Source organism: Rhinolophus sinicus, chromosome X (genome assembly GCF_036562045.2).
Source record: "Rhinolophus sinicus isolate RSC01 chromosome X, ASM3656204v1, whole genome shotgun sequence".
NCBI lineage: Eukaryota > Metazoa > Chordata > Mammalia > Chiroptera > Rhinolophidae > Rhinolophus > Rhinolophus sinicus.
In genome coordinates this window covers 40,342,733-40,367,297 of record NC_133768.1, presented here as the reverse complement: position 1 = coordinate 40,367,297, position 24,565 = coordinate 40,342,733, and the positions used below count along the sequence as shown (strand labels likewise).

Sequence of the window (24,565 nt, the reverse complement as noted above, 5' to 3'; positions counted from 1 at the left end):
AACTGAATTTATAAAAGCATATATTGTGATGCACGGGGAAAGCTGTATGAAACTGTAGACTTCCTGAGCCTAGGACATGAACATTCTGAATTTTCTTAGTGAGAAGAAGCAAACAGTGTTTTATATATACATATATAACATTCATCAAAGAAAATTATGAGAAAATGAATAGTGAATGGGGACTTTGGCACTATGGCTAATAGACTGATAGGGTTAAGATAGTTCCCGTACTTTCAATTCTGGCCTTGTCATCATTTCAGATGAAGAAATTCTGGCATAAAGAAATTAAATGGTCTAGAATAGCACTTTAGGGAAATAGGAAAGACATCATAAAATTCACAGCCCCTGAATTCCCAGACTGTTCCTGCATTCAGACACACTGCTTCTATTGTTGCTCTCCAATGCTTAAAAACAAAATACCCTGTGTGTATGAGGGAAAGAAAAATATTCACTGACCACCTAGTGACAAGAAATACATTAAAAAGTTGAGGCTATTACGCTTACATTCCAACAGGCTGGAGGCCATGTCATGTGTATGTTTTGGTAGGTGCTTGAAGTGTTAACACAGGTTATTTACATACTTGAATAACCCAGTCAAATCTAACACACTGATTGACACCTACTCTTGGCCACTCCAGCCCCCACCTTTTCTTCCTTCTAACTCTTATTGCCTGGATTCAGAAAATTAACACGATTTTATAGAGTTTGGCTTGTTCTCGAGTTGCGTCACATATGCATGTCTTACCCTGCCTAACACAGGTACCCTCAACCCTACCTTCTCATCTACTTCGCTTCCTTTTTGTCCCCACTTGGCTCCTTCTTCCCTGGTTACAAATTTTATCAGGTTTCCTCTACCCTTACGGATAAAATGTATTCCCTCGTCCTTGTTACCATTTCAAGCTTCTGTCTCTTCTCTATTTCTAAAGACCACGCAATATCTCCAAAACTTCCACACTTCTTGCCTTCCCTTGAACTCTGGCCCTTAATAGCTCTACCTGGGGTGGCTTTTCAAGGTCATCAGTATCCTCCTAACTGCTAACCTCGGCATTTACTTAACTCTCTTCCTTCTCTTCAGCATCTTTGCAATACTTGGGACCACCAACCATCTAGTCTATTATAAGCCAGCTCTAAACTGATCAGACCATGTTCTCTCTCCTGTGCAAGCCAGAAGGGGCAACATTAACACCTTAGACCACAGGTTGGCAAACTACGGCCTGAGGGTCAAATCTGCCTCTATGTTTGTAAATAATGTTATTCTTGGTCACAGCCCTGCTCATTTGCTTTTCTATCATCCATGGCTGCTTTCATGCTACAGAGACCATGTGGCCCCACAAATCCTAAAACATTTACTATCTGGCCCTTTACCTGAAAAGTTCTCTGACCCCTGTCCTAGACGATCTTTGAAAAGCTAGTTATCATCTTATACTCCCATGGCTCATGAATTATCTCTAGGTAGCAGCAGCAGTAGCAGCAGCAGCAGCAGCACCGTTCACAACTGGGCACTGAGTGCCATGTGTGATATATCACATTTAATCCTCACAATAAATGTGTAATATAGGTTCTCATTATCCCCATTTTACAGACCAGTAAACTAAGATTGCCAAGGTTTCAGAAACTTGCCCAAAGTTACAAAACTAGCAAGTGGTAGGGGTGGGATTCAAATCCAGACAGCCGCAAACCAGAACCTGTGATGTTAATTGCCATTTCCTCCCATCCACCTCCAGGTTTCCCACCTAACTCTTATTTTATCTCAATATTCCAGATCTTCCTAGACCCATCTTTTGATGCCATAAGGATACAACCCTTAGCATCTCTGCCAGGTATTCTTGGCTTTCTGCTTCCTCCACAGGAGAGGAAGTCTTCTTGGGGACTTGCTTTAAAGCTGTATTTGCATAGCAAGTGTACTATTCCTAGTTAGATTGTATGCTATTTGGAGTGACTTGGGAGGTTGACAGAGATGATAGGAAAGGTGGTACCATCCCACTTCTCAGCCATCATGAAAGAGTGAGATGGTAAGCTCCTTGAGGGTATGAGCCATATCTTACATGCTTTTCTTTACAAATGAGAGAGCAGATAGTTAAGAAATAGCTACAAAAATCTCTCAGGAAGTCTGCTCCTAAACACCATGCAGTATGTGTTTTTAAAAAGCTGACTGTCTCCAACAGAAGGGCTCTTCCTCAAGACAAGCACCAAAGGCAGTGCTAACAGCACCTTATAATGGATACATCATTTTATAGCATACAAATGCAATTAATTAAATGCATTTCCTCACTTAACCTCATTTATTTAATGAAGGAGATGCAGGTATTAGTATCTCTTTACAGATGGGGACATCGAGCTTCCAAAGGCCCACCAGCAATTCATTTCGTGTAGGAAAATCGTAAAACACAGCACTCAACTCAAGTCATGACTTATGGGAGGAGCGTATCACAATTTTTAGGAGATTGGTTTAGGAAACTGACAAGAGTTAACATACCTGATAAAAGCCCAATAAGTAGCATCAACAACCAGCCAGAAAAAGCATCACTCACACTGTGAATTAAGGCCCATGTTGACTCTTTGCTTTTATTGGTAATCTAAGGAGAAATGAGAAAATATTGGTACACTCTACACACACTCTTGCTTTTTCACCTCAAAATGTGCCATAGCGTAAAGAAACACAAAGACAAATCTACTCATTGGGAATACAGATCAATTTGGAGTTACTTCTCAAATAATCTTTGGCTGAACCAATGTCACCAAGAACTTTGAGGTTTACTGACCCTTGACTACTAAACCCCACCTTCGTCTCCAATGCCTACAAGTATCTTACTCAGGCCTTCCCCATTCAGGTGGTAATTTCTTATAGCATCAATCTCTTCCTGCCCTGGACATCACATATTCCAAGGGTGGTCTCTTGACTAACAGCAAATAGTTTGATTGATTTTGAAGAATAAACAAACATAAGCTTATTTGAGTGGTGAAAGTACAATTTGAGGTTTACTATCCAGAGCTGGGCTTTAGGTCAGGTAAATTTTAAGATTTAATCCCACAAACCCATAACTGTACATTGATCATAGATACTAAATGATATCAGGGATGCATCTCTTTATTTTCAAAAACCTGCTGGGACTATCCAAGGCCATCAAGAGGTGCCGAAAGTTTTACCTTTTAGGTCCAGGCCATGTCAATTTAACCCTTTAGTGCTCACATTTCAAAACCAAGCATTCTGACAGCTTTGCCATTGGTACTTCCCCCTTTTCTCTACCTCTGTATCTTATTTTTGAAACTGTGACTTAGCTACCCCATCTTCATCTACAGCAACATCACAAATAATTATACTACAGTATTATAAAAATTTTAAAGCAGTTAAAAACTTCACTTTGAGGAGCATTTGAGATCTTGCTCCCCAGCATATGCCGTCGGTGTGGCTCAAACAAACTCTTACAAAAAAACTTCATTTTGACCTATAACTCCAGGTTTCTAGTTCAGTGCTGAAAGTAGATGAGGTGACATTTTTCCCAGTGACAATGTTGCCATTCTTTTTTTTTGAATTAAAGTTTATTGGGGTGATAATTATTAGTAAAATTACATAGATTTCAGGTGTATAATTCTGTAATACATCATCTATGTTCTGGTGTGTGTTCACAACCCAGAGTCTATTCTCTTTCTATCACCATATAATGTTGCCATTCTTATGATGAACAGTTAATGCTAAAAACGTCCCCCTTTGAATATTTGATTAACCCATTTTAATTGATTTTGCATTACTATTCATTGGCATAATATGTCCCAGGTGCAACCATTTTAATATAATGGGAAATATACCCCTGTCCTATCACAGGTGACTTTCACCATGTGAATAACATTGAATATGCAACTAATGACAAACTGAACTCTGAATTACAGAGAGCAGAAATTCTACAGCCATACAATTCCAAATTTTCAAGCCTGCTTGTTGGATTGATAGGCTAGCTAGAATACGTATGTGTTCCGAAATATCGGAAACCTTATGAAAAACAGAATGTTTTACAGAAATCCGTTTTTTACTTAGGATAAGAAAACTCAGTGGGATGATCACAAATGCAGGGATTGCAAAGGAATTTCTCAAAACCTGGACCTGGGACAACCTGACTCCTGGGTTCAGGTGGTCATGACAAAACCAGTCAAGAGCTGGGAAAGGCTTAAGAGCGGAAAGTGATCTGCTCAGGAGATTCACTTGGCTCTGAGAGGAAGACATCGTGAACTCAGGAGAGAATGGGGTCAGCTTAAAAAATCAAATTTTTAAATGTGGAGTCAAAGCGGAAATAGTAAGAAAGAAAAAATAATAATAATAATACCTACTGCTAGTTGAAGAAATGTCTCCCAGAGGATCGTCTACTGAATCAGGGTCATTGGGGCAGGGGCCCTACCTTTTAAATAAGCTCTCCATGTGCTCCTAACACAAACTAGAAATTATGATTCCCTCAATTAAATGACACACAGCAACAAGTTCAAGGCAAATGAGCTTGGTGGACTGCTCTGAGAAGTTTTCATGGTACTTTGAAAAGAGAAAAGTGGGGGAAATTCTCTTGTCATATTCAAAAGAAACTGTGCCATAGCCATAAGTATCATCTGTCACCTATCATATTAAATCAATGTCCTTAATTTGAATTTAATCGGTCTTGTTTGAGTCAAATGCACAAATTTACTTTGGTTTTATTGTACAAGAGCTATAATCACAAAAAGTTTATCCTGTATACTTCAGTAAATACTAGGGCTCTGACATTCTTTTCTTTTATTCCTTTAAAAGAAGCCCATTTACTTTTCTCAGTTCTAAAAATCCTACTTCAAGAGAAAACCATAAAAGGAGATAAAATGGCGAGGGAGGATCTTCGAAATTTATTTTGGTCCCTTCCACCAAGTTTGTTTTCACCTGTCTGCATAGGCATTTATACTCATTTCAGGGCTGCAAGGATCCTTCGTAACCTCTTACTGTAAGAAGATAAATCATTATTAAACGTAACTTCTTTTCAAAATCATATACAAGATGCCTTAAAAATAAAAATAAATTAAAAAACAAAACTCTACATTGCCAATGGAAACCACAGTCAGCGATATCCAGGTCTGAAGGAAAGAATATATATAAATCTTCCACTTCTTCCCCTGGTATTTCTTAACACTTACTCTTGCACTGTCTTTTGTCTTACCTCTCGGTGCCTATCCCGGTCCCGAGACTTCTCTCTCACCCAGTCAATTGTATTGAAATCATCATAGGTCCCCACACCAGGGATTGGCTCCTCCAAGAAGTCCATCATCCTATTTGAAGAACCTAGTCCTCCACCATTGTATGACTTGTCCTCTGTATTGAACAGGAAACAGACATCAGTACTTTAGACACTGGGCATTTTTAATACCTCCTTTCTGCACACCAAAGGTGAGCCCTCCAACTGTCAGATGACTACAGTCAGGATGTGCTGACAAAGCAATAAAATCAATCACCTGGTGAGAACATCCATCACATTCAGGGTTTCTGTGGTCTAGGCACAAAATGATGAGTGTCCTAAGGCAGTGTGAATGGAAGGGGACAGATGCGAGTGACAGTGCAAAGGGAGAACTGACAGGAGTTGAAGTGCCGTGGGAAAGGATTTACAAAGCAAAAGGCAGGACCTTGGAGCAGCTTAGGTATTTCAGTTTCTGTTATAGAAGGGAGACAAAAGGGTCAAAGGCCTTTGCAGACATATCACAACAGAAAGCATTTTATATTTATGAGGCAGTAATTCAACCCTAGGAGGTGGTTTTTGCCTGAGTGGGGATTCCAAAGGGAGCATGCAGGCCTCTTCGAGAGTTAAGCTGCCTGGAATGTACACACCTCCCCTTGATAGGTAGAAGACTTTGATCCCTGATGTAATGGGCTTGTAGAAACTTTTACTGAGTACAGTCTAACATTTACGAGTAGAGATTTAAAGAACACTGCAGGGCTGGCTGCATGATGATGTCTCTCCTTGATTCTTCAAGTGGAAGAAACATATCCATTCATCCAACTATCACAACTATCCTTTATCTTCTTCGCCTTTAGCACTTTAATTTCAATTCCTTATGCAAATGCTTTACCTTCCTTTCTAGACTAGAAGCTCTTTGAGGGCAGCCCTGGATATGATTCCTCATTGCCTTCTCCAGCGGCTAGCACCTGTCCAAGACTCAATAAATATCAGCTGAAGCAAAGTTTGTTCGATGAACAGTGGTGACAAGAGAGAAGTATTCAAACTCAGAAGTTGTATTCATACAAGGTTACTTAGTATTGTGGAACAAACTTGTTCAAAATATTTCCCCAATCCTCGGGTGAAACAATATTTTGCTATTAAACACCAAGTGTAAACAGTATTCAGGTATTGGTGTAAATGCACGCTGAGGAAAAATGCAGAGTAATGACATCAAATGAACTCCAATAGCCAGAGCTCACATTTGCAGCATCAACCTTGGCAGGGACAAAGCTTTATCCAGTCTGTCTGATGATGAATCCCTCTGCAGAGAAGGCCAAAGTGGGCCTGAGCCAACCCCCACAGCCCCCATCTGCATCCCCATCTTCACTCTAAACTTCTAACACACAACTTTAGCACTCTCATAGGGTCAGTTTGAATTAACACGCAAGATGTACCTGGTTTACAAATGTCAGCCTTCCAAATAGCTCATTCAGCATACGCTTCCTGAGCAACACATACATTTGAAAGACAATGCTCTGCAGAATCCAAACCACATTGAGGGTGAGGCTGGGGGCGGGGCTGGAGTGGAGGAGGTGAACAAGTTAATCTTAAAACCTCTAACCAAAGTCCTTTCCCTATCTTCCAGCCTACCTGACTGTAAAATGGTTGGCTGCTGAATCACCAGACCCGCATTTCCTATCATGTTAGTGACATACTGATAAAGATCAGTGTAGGTGTGCTGTTTGAGAGCTTGGAGGGAAACAGCCAGCTAGGAAATGAGGGCAGAAAGAGAATAAAGTATGTGAGGAGGGGGGAGAAAGAACCAAGCAGTTTCAATTCTCAAGACAGATGCTGACATGAACACAGGGCACCAAACAATCCAAAATTTACTTTTCAGAGCAGGTTAATACTTCACTGGAATTTGCTCTGGTTTAAGAGTGCTTCTTTCAGAAGAAATTTAAACAGGATTTTGTGAAACTGATTTTTAAAAGCATCCAATAGCTACCTAATGTTACACTATGTATCAAGTGAAGCCCTCCAGCTGGAAGGATATTAAGACAAAATGAAGATCTGCAACGGCTTCCTAACAGAAAAGAAAGAATCCTCTTACATCACTAGGTAACACGAGCACGGCATCATCCTTCTGTGGAGAAAGGCTCCTGTTATAAACGCAAATTGCCAGGCAGCTAGCTCTAAAAGAGCACGCAGTGATTAGAATCCGACAACAGACTGCTTGCGATTCTCCAGATTCCCTTCTCCCTGGGGTCACGCTTCAGTCCCTGGCCAGGCTCAAGTCTGCTTACCTTCAATCACAGCTTTCTTTTTTTCTGCCTCAAGGAAGAAATAACCTTGGCAGCCCACATTTGGTCATTTAGGTTGAGGAGCTTTGAGAGAAGGAGCCCCGGTATGAACTGCTTTAGAAGGGCACTTGCTGCGTTCTCTGCCTTTCACAGGAACAAACGCCACCTAAAGAACCACCAGTGCTCCCCAGCGGTCAGAGTGTGATGTCACTGTTGGAATCACATGACCAGACCCTTGGACCAGCCTTGGAGAAAGGAAGATTTTTAATGGAGCACAGAAGCCTTAAAGATGTAGTCTCATCTCAACAAATGCCATCAAACTGGGGGCAGTCGGGGCAGTTCAGAAAACGGGGGTCCGTTTCCATCTGACTTATTTCACTTAGTGTAATACCCTCAAGGAAGGACAAAAATCATATGCCATCACACATATGTGGAATATAAAATAGAACAAAAGAAACAAATGAACAAAACAAAAACAAATTCAGAGATACAGAGAACAGATTGGTGGTTACCAGAGGTGAAGGGGGGTGAGGGGAGAGGGAGAAATGGGTAAAGGGGGTCAAATGTATGGTGACAGATGCAAACTAGTCATTTGGAGGTGAGCACACAATAGGATATACAGGTATAAAATTATAACATTGTATATTTGAAACTTATATAATGTTATAAACCAATGTTACTGCAATGCAAAAATTGTTTTTAAAGAAAACGGGGGTCCACACAAGCTTTAGTCTTCAGACCTCATTTAACAGAAAATCCAAGAAGGAAAAGTAGAAATCTCTGAAAGAATTTAGAGTTACAGGTATCCTAAGTAAAAAAGGGAAACAGGTAAATACAGAAGAGGGAAAAGGGGATCAAATATATGGTGATGTATTCTAGAAATGTATACTTGAAACCTATATAATTTTACTAACCAATGTCACCCCAGTACATTTAATTTAAAAGAAAAAAGAAAAAACTTTCTTAAAAATGCACTGGATAGCAATAACAAGGATAAAATCTTACAGACATTACACCGAGTGAAAGACCCCAGACACAATAGCACACATAGCATGATTCTATTCATATAAGCTCAAAACCAGGCAAACCTAAATTATAGGTTTTGTATAAGATACAAATGTAAGTGACTACATTAAAAAGAGAAGTACGAAAATGACAAAAGTAAAGACAGTGGCTACCCAGAGGAAGAGAGGGGGTCATCATCTGGATGAAGCACATGGTGAGGGTGGGGCTTCTGGAATGCTGCTAATTTTTCTTGGTCCGAGCACTGGTTACCTGAGTGCTGACATTATAATTATTCCTTAAACTGTACACAAGTGGCTTAGGTCTTTCTATGTAAACATCACAATGAGAGAAAAATATAAAAAACTGAACTGCACATGAACTGACTATACAAGGTCAGTTCTTTAAAAGCACCTAGTAACTTTGAAAACCCAGAATACAGTGGAGAAAATGAGTTGTTTCTTACTATTAGTGTTCTAGCCAGAAAACAACATCAAATCTGATCTTGTTAATCCAAACCAGGTAAAAGCGGTTATTTCAGCTGTGGAAATAAATTCACTACTACATTTGCATTGTTTTAAAGGCTTTCCTTTCCCTGGCCTTATTCCAAAGGCTATTTTTAAGCAGGTCTTAATTAATTGGCAATAAGGCCAGTCCAGTAAAGAAGAATCAAACTGCCATCTCCCAACTTCCTAAGTGAATCCACATGACAGCCACTGTCAAACATTAATCCCGTCAGTGTGCTCCAAAAAAATCTGTCCTAAATGGAGATCTTTGAAATGTTGGGGTACTCTCATCAATTTTTAACACCCAGTGCATCCTGAAATGTTACTACAACAAAACTTTATGAAATGTGAGGAACTCCAGGAATCCTGCCTGCTTTCAGTCCAGTCCATCATTATCACATCTCAGTTTCTTGATAAACGGATCTAGCATTACTGAGAAGAGTTAAAATATTGTGGCAATGAACTACAAAACTTAAAAAAAGAAAAAGCTATTTGTGGCCCAAGTGTGATTGTCTTATACATTTACACTTTTAGAAAAGTGTGTGTGTATGTATATATATCTTACTTAAAGAGATGACATGCCTAACCTCATAATCCTCCTTCAAAGTCATTCTTTATTAAATATTTGTAGTATCTGAACACCACTACAGAGTTCACTTACATTATTTAACAAGACTTATTAAATTAAATTATTTTACACTTCAAGATGGCTTTTGTTTGTTTGTTTCGGTACCTGAAAAAAATGTATAGTCCTTCAACATACAGTGACTAGCTTGCATACCTAATATCATCTTAATAACTTCTGATGAAAGTGTATGTGCTTTTCAAATTACATCACTGTTTCTAGGGGAAGGACATTTGTTCCATGTAAATCCACTTCCTTTGAAAAGTAGAGGGCTGGTAGCTATGATGCAGTACTCATACTAAAATGGGATTTTAAATACAATTCGGATTAAGAAATGACACACTGGTACTCAAAGTTTGACACGTTATATTTCTTTTACTCTTTTCTATCCCCCCCATTCCCTTCTCTGCCACATTTGTAATCTCTAGTATATGTTCATTATACAGACTGCCAGGTGTATGTCAATTGATATTGCTGTGAAAATAAGACAAAGAAATGCTTATCAATTTTTAATGCATCCTATGATAGAAACACAGTAATCTAGTTACTGGGGTCAAGCAGAGTTACCTTTCTGGAACACAGACCTGATCAGATAATTTTCTTATTTCTAAAATGTGAGTGGCTCCTACCCTTTCAGCATACAAACTTCCAGCATACAAAAACCACTTAATGCGCATTTGGCACAAGTGTGGACCAGGAATGTTAAAATATTCATTATAATTTTAGAATAGGAAAAATAAAGTATTTTAATGCATAATAATATTGATGAGGACAATGATATTACTATTTTAGGTTTTACCAGCGAGAGGGATTAAACTGTCTGCACTCTTGCATGGAGGTATCTATAATATCTGGCTTGATGATAAATAGCTTAAGCTGTGGGTCATACTCTATATCCAATTGGTTTCTCTTCTCAGCATTTTCTTACTTAGTAGAAAGAAAGTAAATTTGTAAGACTTAGTTGTCAAGAATGGTAGCAGAGATTACCTATCCATTGGGGACCAACTACTGAGGTACAAAGAAAGTAACAAAACGCAAACGGATTTTTTTAAAAACTGTGTATTAAGAGTTAATTTTCTGGTATAAATACTCTGCCAAGAAAGGTAAAAATAAGCAACCCTAAATGTCAAATTTTGGTACTTAGGTAAATCTAGATTTTTTTCTCTATACATAAAAAAAAAAAAAAAAAGTAAAAATTAACTCAAACTTTGAAGGCATAGTATGCCCCAAGATATATATAAAATGATTTAATGCTCTAACAGCAAAATTATTCAAGTTAAAGTACAATTAGTTCTCTGCTTGACAGAAGAAAAGCCCCTAAAAGGCTAATTTGCATTACTTGAGTGTGGGGCAGGGGGATACAGAAAACTAGTCAGAAAAAAAAAGTCAATATTGAAACAGTTTTCCTAGTAGGCTACTCTTAGGTCTAAAAACTTAACAATGGGTCTTTAGAAACACACTGCTTCAATGAGGAGGCATATAAATGAATGCATTTAGCTCATTTCCCTTTATGGAAACCACTTTCTGATTTTTTTTCTAAAAATCACATGATGCTTAGAACTAGAAAATCCCTTAAAATACAAGAAAAGAAATTGCTACTTGAGAATGATGTTTATTTCAATCCCTAACCAATATGCCATTAGAAATTTACCTAGGGGGCTGAGCAGTAACTGATTAAATGAACTAGTTAAACACTAACAAAAATACAGGGGGAAAGAGGATAGAAAGAAACCTTGGGCACTGTGCACCAACCTTGAATCACTGCTTTAGTAATATCATAGCTCTGTGAGGGCGCACTTATTGGCAGCAGCCTAAAGGAAGAAAAAAGCACTCAAAGAAATGGGGCAGGGGCATTGGTATGTATCACAGGACTTGAAAATAGTCCCATTTTTTAAAATGTGTTTCAGTTTTTACAGGGATATATTATATTTTTGCAGGGCAGGAACCACATCCACACAAAAAATTCAACACTCTACCTAGCACACATCAGCAGATATTCATCCTGGAGTCATTTAAATTTCACCTTCATTCTACAGCAAGTATGCAAGGATTAAGAGCCTATTGTAGGCCATTTCTCACTTCCATACCTGCACCCCCTTCCCTTCTTGAATGGTTCATCCATTCTAGATCTCCCCATAAGTCATGAACCCGTTCACATTCCATTCACTTCTAATATCTGAGAATACATAACAGTTCAAGACCCAATAATTAGTCAACATTTTTAGGACCTTTCCATCTATCAATGTGTGCCTCCATTTTGCTTCTATTTTGCTTTCCCACTTACCCAAACCCAGTGGTTGAAAAGCAAATGGTGAAGTAGTCCTCCCATTTGAGTCCTGGATAATATCAGGGGACCATGTTATGCTTTAATACACTATCTTAGTTTGGCCCCTGGGACACTTATCCAGGGCAGCTATTCCATAGGCACACATTTGTACAGCCATACTGGTTCTTAAATACTGAAATACCTCCATTGCTGTAGATAAATAACTATTCTTTCCCGAGGACCCTCCTCCCTTCCAACTGTCCCCTAGATGGGTCCTAAAAGTTCCCATGATACAGCTGCTGGAACACCAGGAGGTTCCAGGACATAGCCCAGCCCTATGTTTGACATCCAAGCTGATTGGTCAGTGCCTGTGGTGTTGAGTGTCACCCAAGTAGCCATTTCATGTAGGGAATATGACTTACTGTCATTCCTGTTCACAGCAGGTTAAAACTTGAAGTTGTCCAAGAGGAAGGAAGGACAACAAAGAGGAAATTCTCTATCCCAACTCTGCTGAGAGCTAGACAACAAAAAGGATGATGAGAGATGTGGGTAACAGAACTGCAGAAACTGCAACCAAATCTCCGATATATGTTACTGAGATGAACTTTGTGTTATGCGAAGAATACAGGAAGATGGGGAATGGCAGAAAGGGACAGGGGAAAGGCTTAAGAAACAAGCATAAATCTAGAGTCTAACACCACCTTCTGACTCCTTGTTTCCCATTGGGTACAGCTCTATCCCCACTGGGTTGCAGACATTTGCTCGGGTGTACCTGTTACGTCTCCTACTCCCAGTATCTGCTCTAATGTGGAAGTTCCTAACCCAACACACTTCCATTACCACTGGAGCCAGGGTGTTAAATTGCCAGAATTACCATAGTTAGGAAAAATTGCACGAGAATTATGCCTTGGTATCTGCAGGCTCCCACTGGACTAGAATACCATGAAAATCAATGCAGAACTGGAAGTAAAGGGACTAGATTTGACAAAGTTGCTGAACGGGTTGTCCATATGAAGAAAAATAGGCCTTTGTTCCATTTCTTGCTCATTCCTTCCTTCTCAAATTTACACATTTATGGGAGTAAACAAAGGACTGGGGAATGTAGTGGGTAGGGAGACACTGCCTTAAAATGTACATAACATTCTACAGTGTTGGGAAACCCTTTGGCTAGCATGCTCCTGTATAATAACTTGTAATTATGGTTTTAGAAGCAGCAATTCTCCATTTCTTCTGTACTAAGTCTGCATTGGTTTCTCTCTATCAATCTCTGAAAGCAAAAAAAAAAATTTAAAAAAAAATGGGGGGACAACAGATTAGTCATTCATTATTCTTTTGCGGGGGGGGGGAAGGTAGGGGGAGGAGGGGAAACTTCAAGAGAGAAATTACCAATTAGGAAATTAGGAAATTGTTCTTGGATTTATGGGAATAGTGTGATGTCATGGACAAAAAAATGAGTTAAAAAAACACTTATGTAAAATCCAGGAATTGCTGTTAAAGAAACACTTGTACCTGTGCACATCAATGTTATTCATTGCAACAATGTTAGTAGCAGCAAAAACCTGGAAACAATGAGAGTCCAGTGATGGGGGAATAATGCAAGGAAAGAAGCAGACTGATATGTACTTAAATAGAAAAATCCCCCAAACATATTAAATAAAAGAAGCAAGTCACAAAACAATAAGTAGAATTTTTCAAATAAAGTCTGTGTGTTAACTGGATAGAAAAAGAATTGAAACGGTCATATTGAATTATTTTTAGGGGTTATCTCTGGAGTGGGAAATAGGGGGGGTTCACATTTTATATACATGTGTAGTGTTTGAATCTTTAATAGTGAGGTGTATTTATGTGTTATATAAGTGGTTCTAAAAAGAAAAAATAACGATAACACAGCTAGAAGAGTAGAAATGGGACACTGCAAAGGGCACACTTCCATTCTGAGAGGCAGACCATTGGGGTACTTAGAAACAAAGTAGGTGATAGCTTCTGGAGAACACCAGGAGGAAAGCACCAAGAGGAAGATGGCTTACTAAATTTTTCAATGAAAGTTGATACAAAGAAAGTCTTTATGATCAGATCTATTGTCCAGCAGTGAGAAGATACAAATTTGAACCCTAGTTCAACAACTCACTAGTTGTGTCACCTTGGACAATTGCCTTAATCTGGGTTTCAGGTTTCCCATCTATAAAATGAGGGGGTTATTAGCATATATGATTTTTAAGGTCCCTTCCAACTCTTGTACTATATCATTTTAGCAATGATTTTTTTTTTTTTTTTGGTCACCCTTACAATGTGCTAAACAACTTTTGAGAAGATCTTAGCTTTGAGGAATTCCAAATGGTATTTCAATTGCACAGTTATCTGAGAACATTCTCTGGCAAGATCATAAAATGACACTACCAATCCTTAGAAAAGTAAGACTCAGAGCACACACTCCTGAAACGAGAGAGAGAGAGAGAGAGAGAGAGAGAGAGAGAGAGAGAGAGAGAGAGAGAGATTGAGATTTCCTTCCAAGAAGGGGCCAAAGTCGTTTCCCTAAGTGAAAAATAAATGGAGAGCTTCCAGATTCAGCTCTGGCAAGTAAAGAGCTTAGAAGTTGTCACTCCCATCCTTACAACAAACTGAACAAACTGGACAAACTGAAAAATCAGTGACTTTTCTTGGGTCCACCAGAGAGTCAAGGTTGCAGGGGAAACAGCAACCCCCAAATCTGAAGAAACAGGCTTATCCAAAGAGACACAGCTGAGATCTGCTTACCTAGAGTAGAAAATGCTGGAACCATAATCTCATAGGGACACTGAAATGGCAACTTTGATGAATTGCTGAAGGCTAGGTGTGGACTTGCGTGGGAGTGAGAAACTCCTGTGGCCTATATGTTTGTGGGTTCTTCCTCCAGGTACTCCAGCAAGTTCTCAGTAAAGATTCCATAAAGATCCCCTCCTGGCTCTGAGGAGGGGAGGTAAAGAGTAATCACTGAAATATCCCAGAGCTCTCTATAAAAGGCCTACGCTCCAGGGGAAAATTCTTTGGCTGAGCCTTATCCAAGTTGGGGGAAGGACATTCCTCCCTCTCTAGCCCCCTCCCTTCCCAGCCTTCTTATCCCATCTAAGTGGGGAGAGGGGCATAGGCAACAGGATCCTGTTTTTCCAGGAAATGGGTTGAAAAAGCTGAGGTCAGTGACAGGAGTGGGGGCAGGCAGAACAAAGAGCTGGACCACTGGACTAAAACTTATGAGGCCACAGCCACAAGACACAGGCCCAACAGACACTGAGATTGAATCAGATGATTATAAAATGATCTGTTTCCCAACTTACTTTGGTGGATTTCATGCACCACCATGTTTACCATTTTAAAGAACTGTTTTCCCTTCCCTGGGACACTGGGAGGTTATGTTGAGGCTCACAGGGGTGGTCCGGGCACGTTGTCACATGCCAGGAGGCCACGGACTGCTCTCATACCCTGCCTGGGCTTTGAAGTCACCCATGATTCTCTTCTAGTTTATTCCTCCTATCTAATTGGTCCTATTAATCCCCCCTCTGAAATGTCTCTAGAACTTAGTCCTTCTTCTCTCCATTCCTATTGTCTTAATTCAGGCCTTTGATCTTTTGCCTAGATTTTTTAAAAATAATGGTTTAACTGGTCTTCCAGTGTCCAACCTACTTTTCCCCTGAATCCGTCCTCCACAGTGTCATAAATTCTATAAAACACAAATTTGATCATATCATTCCTCTGTTTTTAAATCATTTAATGACACCTTGCTTACAAGATAAAGTCCAAAAGCATACACAATCCAGACCCCACCTAGATTTCTGAGTATATCTCCCACCCTATCCCTTGCTCACCTCTCCCCAGCTCCAACTGCCACCATCCCCATCCCAGGAGTCTAAGACCTCTGACCTGAAGACTCTGTGTCTCTTGAATTGAAAGGACTTTGCCTCACTGCTGTGCCTTTACCTCTGTTGCTCTCTGCCAGGAATGTCTCCTCGTTCAACAATTAGAGTAGCAGCAAGGTACGCTAGGTAGAAAGACAAGGAGGTGAGAAGAAGGGACTCGGAGAGCATTACTGAAACAACTGGGTTGACATCTGGGTGCTCCATAAATATTGAATGAATGAATGAATGAATGAATGAATGAATGAATGAATTGTTGACCATGAGGTCTAGGTGGCAGAGGCAGGCAAGTGAGAACAGATGAACTATGAGAACAGCTCTGAATTTTTTCTTGTTACTCAAACCCTTTTTCTATTTTCTTCCCTCTCCCCTTCTTTCAGATCTCCATGCTTATGTTTCCTCTAATTTACAGACTGCTATAACACTACCTCAGATGCATTTAACCATGCCATGAATAATTTATTTATTCATTCCTCATAAATGAATCCCTCTAGCCATCTGGAAAACAAGAACCACTTCTACTGCCTTTCAAGCTCATTTTAACTAATCTTTTTAGTACGTGCTATTGTGCCTGGTACAAAATGTAATACTTTACGCAGTTTCACCACCAAATATCAAGGACTTTATGAGCTTTTTTGTTGTTGTTTTTATTAGGAAATCCCATGTGAAAACGTTAAATAAAGTAAGAACAATTAAAAAGCAAAGCAAGAAAATTACATCACTACAGAGTATAGTGACTGAACTGATTTTCATGTGTGGTTCATGGAAAGTAGCCTCATTATTTTATGGTCAGAACTTGTAAACCGTAAGTGGTCATTCTTGTAGGCTAGTGAAAAGTGGTGTAGGACTTCTCATGTAACAACACATCCTAGTCACAGGCAATGCCAAAATCTTGTCTGTCTCAGTTTTCTAGTCCATTAAAAGGGAACAACACAGAATAAATGAACAAACAAAACAGAAACAGACTCAAGAGATATAGAAAAAAAAAACCTGTTGGTTGCTAGATGGGAGTGGGGAAGGGATGGGGGAGAAGGTGAAGAGATTAGAAAGTGCAAATTAGTAGTCACAATATAGTCACAGGGATATGAAATACACTGTGAGGAATATAATCAACAATGCTGTAAAAATCATGTAAGGTGCCAGATGGGCAAAGGACTTATCAGGGGGGTGACGTCATAGACGGTATAGATGCACAACCAACGCGCTGTACACCTGAAGCTGAAGTAGAATAACACTGTATGTCAACTATATGTAGTCACGGGAGGTGGAGTATAGAATAAGGAAGACAGTCAGTGGTATAGTACCAGTTATATACGATGTCAGAGGGGTAGTAGCTTGGGGGAGGGGGTTATCACTTTGTGAGGGGTGTAAATGTCTAACTATTATGTTACTGTGTATACCTGAAACTAATAAAAAAATTAAAAATTAAATAAAAAAGGGAACAACAGATACTCACTTGTCCCAGTCACCTACTGAGAGCAACGTGAACACACAAAAAGTACTTTGGTGACCCGAATGCTATATGAAATCACTTTCTATCAGAAGCAATGATGATAACTAAGCTAAACCACTCTGGTTTAGCCAGAAGGCTTAGGGAGACGTAGCCAGTTTAAGTCCTAACTGACCACTGCACTAGAGTTTGTGATTGTTATAACTGACTCACTATGGTTATACCTACACGGTAAGTGGAAGTGATGTACAAACACGTGTCCCTTTTACAGAAATAGGCGAGTATGAAAAATCACTACATAACAAACTGTGAGTACCTTTCTTTTATGAACTTTAAATTCAGGGGCTCTCTTCTACTGTTGCTTTCCTGAGATACCTTTACTAGGGAAATTTCTTATTATCCTTTTGAACCTGCGGTTTTCATACTAATCTGTTCATCCCAAGTTGGTCACCTCCTCAGAGAGGCCTTCCCTGACCTTTCTAATCAGTGCTATTCCCCAGTTATCTTCAATTGTCATTCTGTTTACTTCCATCCTAATACTTATCACAATGGGTAATTAACTAGGTAATCTGTCTGTTTACTCATTTACCCAACTAGATCTAAATTCCAGATCATCTTGGGTCTTATTTCATCACAGTGTATCCTCATGCATACAACAGAGCCTCAAAAATTTTCATACAGGTGCCCAAAAATATTTTGTTGAATGAATGGGTGAAGGAGTTTGTCTTTACAATGACAATAAAATTAATCCAAACTTCTCAGCATGACATTCAAGGCCCCAATTTACTTATTTGGGCTTACATTCTGCCTTTTTTATATCTCTGTATATTATGCCTGTTGATGTCTCTGTAAAAGCTTGCTTTTCGCCTGGAATGCTCTTCTTCCTACCAAATAACTAATCTTTCAAGGCCCTTCTCAAAAACATGAAATCTTTTCCATTCCTCCACAGACAGACAGACAGACACACGCACGCACACACGCGCACACACACGCGCGCACACACACACACACACACACACACAATGAGTCTTCTGCTAAGTTCTTATGAGAGCTATAGCACTTATAGGGTTATAACAAAAACAAAATAATAGCTAACATTTATTGAGCATTAACTTGATGCCAGGTACAGTTATAAGCACTTTATGTGTTATTATGCCATTTAATCCTGAACATGACTCTATGGGGCAGGTGCTATCATAAGTCCCTATGTGTCTATTTAGCAAAGTATCTGCAATGTCATATGTCCTTAAAACAAATTTGCTAAATAATGAATTCTGACAGTAGTTTCTGGTCCTCTGACTTTACTCTGAGAATGGTAATCCCAGTCAGTTAAAGAACCAGACAGTAATTTTAAGTAATTACCCAAATTTAATCTTAAAGTGATGCAGTCCTTTCTAATTACAATAAGAAACTTGGAATTCACAAAAGAAAAGGGTGATATACCTAGCTATATAAAATTTTTAAGTATTTGTAGATTAAATAAGTTAACAAAGGAAAACCAGAAATGGAAAAAAATGTATTTAACCTACATTAGACAAAAGGGTAATAATATCATATGAACAGGAAACTTCCAGAAAAAGAAATTTAAATGGTTAGTAAACATGAAAATAAGCTCAACCTCATTAATTAATTTTAAAAAGTAAAGTTTAAAATAACGGGAATGCATTTAGTTATTTATTTTACCTATAATATTGTAAAGATGGAAAAAGAATGATAAGATTTAGCACCAGCAAGGCTGTGGGGAAATAAACAGTTTTATACACTCATGATATAGAAATGCTTTCATATACTTAAAAGATACCTGTGAGTACAAACACACACACACACACACACACACACGCACGATTGTTCATTGCAGCACTATTTGTAATAGCAAAAGATTGGAGACAACTATAATGTACACCAATAGAAACTTGGTTAAATAAACTATGGTACAGCTAGCTATACTGTGAAATTGTATGCAGAATGACATTACAGGATAGCCAAATAATAGATGAAGGGAATTCTCACTTTATAAACGTATTCCAGATACTAAAAACAAAAACCCAATTATAAAAAGAAGAAAGGATTTGAACAGATCCTTCATCAAAGAGGATATAAGGTTGGCAAATAAGCACATAAAATGATGGTCAACATCATAAGTCATGTGGAAATTAAATTAAAACCATGAAGAGATAACACCACATACCTATTAGAATAGCTAAAATAAAAATTATGGAACATACCAAGAGCTGTCGAGGATGTGGAACAATCATGCATAGCTAGTTCAAGTGCAAAATGGTACAGTCACTCTGGAAAACGGTTTAGCAGTTTCTTACAAAGTTCAGCATACATTTACCACACATCGCAGTGTCCCCACTTCATAGTACCGTGTTTCCCCCAAAATAAGACCTAACCGGAAAATAAGCCCTAACATAATTTTCCAGGATGACATCCCCTGAACGTAAGCCCTAACGCGTCTTTTGGAGCAAACCTTAATATAAGAGCCGGTCTTATTTTCGGGGAAACATGGTATACTACTCAGCAACAAAAAGGAATGAACAACTTGGATGAATCTCCAAGGCATTAAGCTGAGTAAATGGAGACAGTCTCAAAAGGTAACATATGATGTGACTCCATTTTTATATCACATTCTCAAAAAGGAAAAACTACAGGGACAGAGAACAGATGAGTGGTTACCAGGGGTTGGGGGTAGGGAGGTCTGACTGCAAAGGGATAGCAAGAGGAGATTCTTTGGGGTGTTCAACTGTTCTGTATCCTGTCGGTGGTGGTGGATACAAGAATCTACGCATGCGTTAAAACTCAGGACCGTGTACCAGAAAATAAATGAATTTTACTATATGTACATTAAAAATAATTTTTAAAAGATAAATTGTCCTCAGCAGTAATGATACCTTCTATTTCTCCATCTAAGGGAGGAACATCATCTCTCATGGAGAAATCCATAGCTGTCCCCGGTATGTCCATCAGGTCTTCATCACTGGAGCTGGTCTGAAAGCTATTGAAACTCCCCTGCTGAAAGCCTCTGTTATCCATGGCTCCTGTACAGAAAGAAAAACAGGAGGCTTATTACAATGACCTGCAAGCCCCTTACCACGTATTGTTTTTTAAATTGAAGTAAATACATATAACAAAATTTACCATTTGACTTATTTTAAACCAGACAATTCAGCAGCCTTAAGTACATTTACAATGCTGTGCAATCATCATCACTATCCATTTCCAGAAAATTTTCATAATCCCAAACAGAAACTCTGTACCCAATAAATATAATTCCCCATCGTCCCCCACCTACCCCCAGCCCCTTATAGCCTCTGTTCTCATTCAGTCTCTATGATTGGCCAGTTCTGGACATGTCATACAAATGTAATCATATAACATGTGGTCTTTTGTGTCTGGCTTCTTCCACATCTCATAACTTGCCATGTTATAGTACGTCCCAGTACTACATTCCTTTCTAGGACTGAACAATACGCCATATTATGGCTATTTGTTTACTCATCCATCAGTTGATGGATACTTGGGTAGTTTTCACCTTTTAGGTTACCATTTATTCTTATGTCTCACTTCATACTCTTACTTTGACAATATAGACATGCAAGATACTTAGTATATTCAGTTACCCTCCAGATGTAATGTACCTCTACCCTTACCACGTAGTTGACAGCAGTTTTTTGAGAACCACGCAAACAAACAAACCAAATGAGGACATGAATACAAAAAACTCACAGTAGTTCACAAGTAAGCAATTGAAATAAAAAGTACACATCATTATTGAGAATGCACTAGCCATTTATGAATTCGGAAGCATTATCTTATGCCTCTGAGCCTCCCAGAGTTCCTAACACAATATACCATGTTTCCCCAAAAAATAAGACCTAGCCAGACCATCAGCTCTAATGCATCTTTTGGAGCAAAAATAAATATAAGACACGGTATTATATTATACCTAGTATTATATTATGTTATATTATACCCAGTATTATTGTATTATATTATATATTATATTATATTATATTATATTATATTATATTATATTATATTATATTATATTATATAAGACCCGGTCTTATAGTAAAATAAGACCGAGTCTTATATTAATTTTTGCTCCAAAAGACGCATTAGAACTGATGGTCTGGCTAGGTCTTATTTTCGGGGAAACACAGTAGATGCACAGAAATACTGGGAGAAAGAGGCATACTGTTGTTCTCTGCTTAAGAATTTAATGTTAATGATGAAACATTTTTTACATTCCAAGTGTGAATCTTCTGATGTAAATTTTACTCAAAAAATCTTAGTATATTGATTTTTTAAAAACAGCATTATAGGCAACCTTAACTTACCTACCCTTCTCCCCCAATTTTTTAAATAAAATCTTGATCAAGAATCATAGTCAGCAAAGTTCTATTGCATTAGGCAATATTCCTTCTAAGGTATTCCAACTCTTTCAAGAAACTTTTTACCCTAGGTTATCAGAATTATGTGTGATGAATGTGGTAAAAACCAAATAGGTTAAATTAAGCAATAGGCCTGAAAAATTGGAACTATAGCAGATAAATTAAATGTTTTAAACACTGAACATAAAGGACAAAGAACAACATTTACCAGGTACTTATCAATCTTCAGGCACTGGCCTGTGTGAACTCTTTCACTTCATTTTTCCAACATTCCTATGCTATGACATTATCACTCCTAGTGCAGATGAGGAAACTGAAGCACAGACAGGCTAAGTCAATTGCCCTGTTAGTGTCAAAAAACATTAAGCTCCAAATCAGTTGTTCAATTTCACAATACCTCACTTGTAATAAAGAAACCAGCCTGACTGAAGTGTGAGCGGCATTTATGAACCACCTGTCATATACAAATCATTGTGGGATAGCGGGACAGATACAAAAGTGATGATGGGTAGGCCAGATGAGATGAAGATTGGGAGACAAAGATTTGGGAGCTATCACCATCAAGATGATGGTTGAAACCAAGAGAACAGATACTCCAAGGGAAACCTGCCATTCACTTACAGATAAGGATGAATATATAATAAATAAAAGAAATTCATTCCCAATATCCTTCCTTTAATATGCACAAATAGCTTGAACTCTGTACAGATGTGAATAATAGGTCCCCCAGGAACATTACCATGCTGACATGGTGACACAGGGTCAGGTAAGGTAGCAACATAGGGAAGGTAGCATCATTTACCCAAAGGTACTAATATGAGTAAATGTACCAAATTACCGATCATAAAACCATGTCCATAGTTTAGTGTTTACCAGAGAGTAAGTGGGGCGGGGGGTGGGAGATGAGGGTAAGGGGGATCAAATATATGGTGATGGAAGGAGAACTGACTCTGGGTGGTGAACACACAATGGGATTTATAGATGATGTAATACACAACTGTACACCTGAAACTTATGTAACTTTACTAACAATTGTCACCCCAATAAACTTAAATCGAAAAAAACAAAACAAAAACCATGTCGTCAGCTACAAAAACTCTAACCCTGCTATGTGGATCAAATGAGTCCTAGGATACTAAGAATCCATGCTTCGTGGTCTTAGCCAAGCTCATTCACAGCTCCCCAACCCTTCATCCTCGCAGAATTCCTCACCCTGCTCTATCCTGCTTCCTTCACTCCCCTTCTCCAAGCACTCCTGAAACAATGCACTTACACAAATTCCCTGTCTCAGCTGCCATTCCTAGGAAACATGACCTACCACAGGATAGTTAGCAGTTTTTCCCTACTACAACAACACAGGAACTCCTGAATCTGTCTTCCCTCCTGTCATCCAGGAAGATGTGTCTTTTGCTCTTTAAGGAAAATAAAAAGCCTCTCTACTTTGCTCTGGATCTGAGAAAACAGCTCCTTCCCCCGCCTTACTCTGATTTACAAAAGCCCCCCTCTAATGCATGGGGAATACATTCCAAGACCCCCAGTGGATTCCTGAAACCACAGACAGTACTGAACCCTACATATACTATTTTTTCCAGTACATACATACGTATAATAATATGTTTAATTTATAAATGAGTCACAGTAAGAAATTAACAATAATTAATAAAATAGAGTAACTATAACAATATCCTATAATAAAACTTATGTGAATGTGGTCTCTCTCTCTCTCTCTGATAATGATCTGGTAACTGAGAGGGTTGCTAAGTGACTAACAGGTAGGTTGTGTACACAACGTGGATACTCTGGACAAAGGGATACTTCACATCTAGGGTGGGACAGAGCAGGATGGTATGAGAGTTCATCATGTTACTCAAAATGGTATGCAATTTAAAACATGAACTGTTTATTTCTGGAATTTTCCATTTAAAATTTCTGAACCACAGTTGACCGTGGGGAACTGAAACACGGAAAATGAAACCACCGATAAAAGGGGGACTACTGTATTCATTGTATCCTTCAAGGAAACCTACTATCTCTAGCTCTCAACTCTACCTCAAGCTCCAGTCCCAAATTCCCAAGAACTCCATTTGATACTTCGGTTGCTACCTCAAACTCAACAGGATGGAAATGAAAAAAAATAAAAGCGGAAATAACATAAACACAATAATAAAATCTAAAAAGGCCTGTTCCCTACCCTCACCCTCCACATCAACTTTCCTTTTAAAATGTAGGTGGCATCAGAGTAAATATTTGCAGTTAATATTTGTCTCACTCTGGGATTTACTACATTCAATGAACCTACAAAAAGCACTTAATGTCAAGAGTAAGTATTCCAGGTTTCTAGAAATCTTAGCTGAAAATAAGCACCATTTTAGCTGATGAGAAGAACTGAGGCTAACAGGCTAGTAAAACTCAAGAGGTTTTCTTTTTGTTTAAATTTATTAAATGCCCATGAATTCCATAGAGTGACTAAGCACTGAAAGAAAGCAAGACGATTTGCAAAATGAAGCAGAATCCTTTCCCTTTCTCTCCACTATTTACATGTTTCATTCAGGAAATGATTTAAAGTACACAGTTCCAGCAAGTCTACATGAGCCACACAAATCATAGGAAGAAAATGTACAGGGAGTCCAAAAATAATTTATGTTTGGCTTTGGGATATGTTCTATAGTCATATTTTCAGATGGGTGTAACTATTGTTCTGGGAATTCATTAAAACAAAATAATAACGGTACAAGATGAAGATTCAACAAAGGGGAAGCTGGAAAATGTACCAGTTTTCCCACAGGGACCTTACAAACTCCTTCCTGTAACCCACTGACACAGAACTACTCAGCTAAATTGAGCTGCCTCATTCCAAACATTTCCTGGAGCCGCTATCTGGTTCACTGTTTGGGTTATAAAGTGCTTCCTTAATAAGTACATAGAAATAAAGAGTCAACAAAAGAAAATTAGAAGAAGCAAGTAAATCAA

General features: G+C 38.6%; 1 protein-coding gene across 2 annotated transcripts in view; it reads right to left on the bottom strand.

Annotated features, from left to right (window-relative positions):
- The window catches only part of CLCN5 (chloride voltage-gated channel 5), a 163,671-nt gene that overhangs the window by 21,180 nt on the left and 117,926 nt on the right, over positions 1-24,565 (bottom strand). Inside the window, exons 4-6 of one of the 2 annotated variants that reach the window (XM_019718727.2) lie at positions 20,093-20,239; positions 5,169-5,320; positions 2,477-2,576 (exon numbers count right to left, since the gene is read on the bottom strand). In XM_019718727.2, the coding sequence (XP_019574286.1) occupies positions 2,477-2,576; positions 5,169-5,320; positions 20,093-20,239 (399 nt within the window). Of the gene's footprint in view, positions 1-2,476; positions 2,577-5,168; positions 5,321-7,465; positions 7,656-20,092; positions 20,240-24,565 lie in introns of those variants that run through there. The other variant, XM_019718729.2, reaches the window with a different exon arrangement.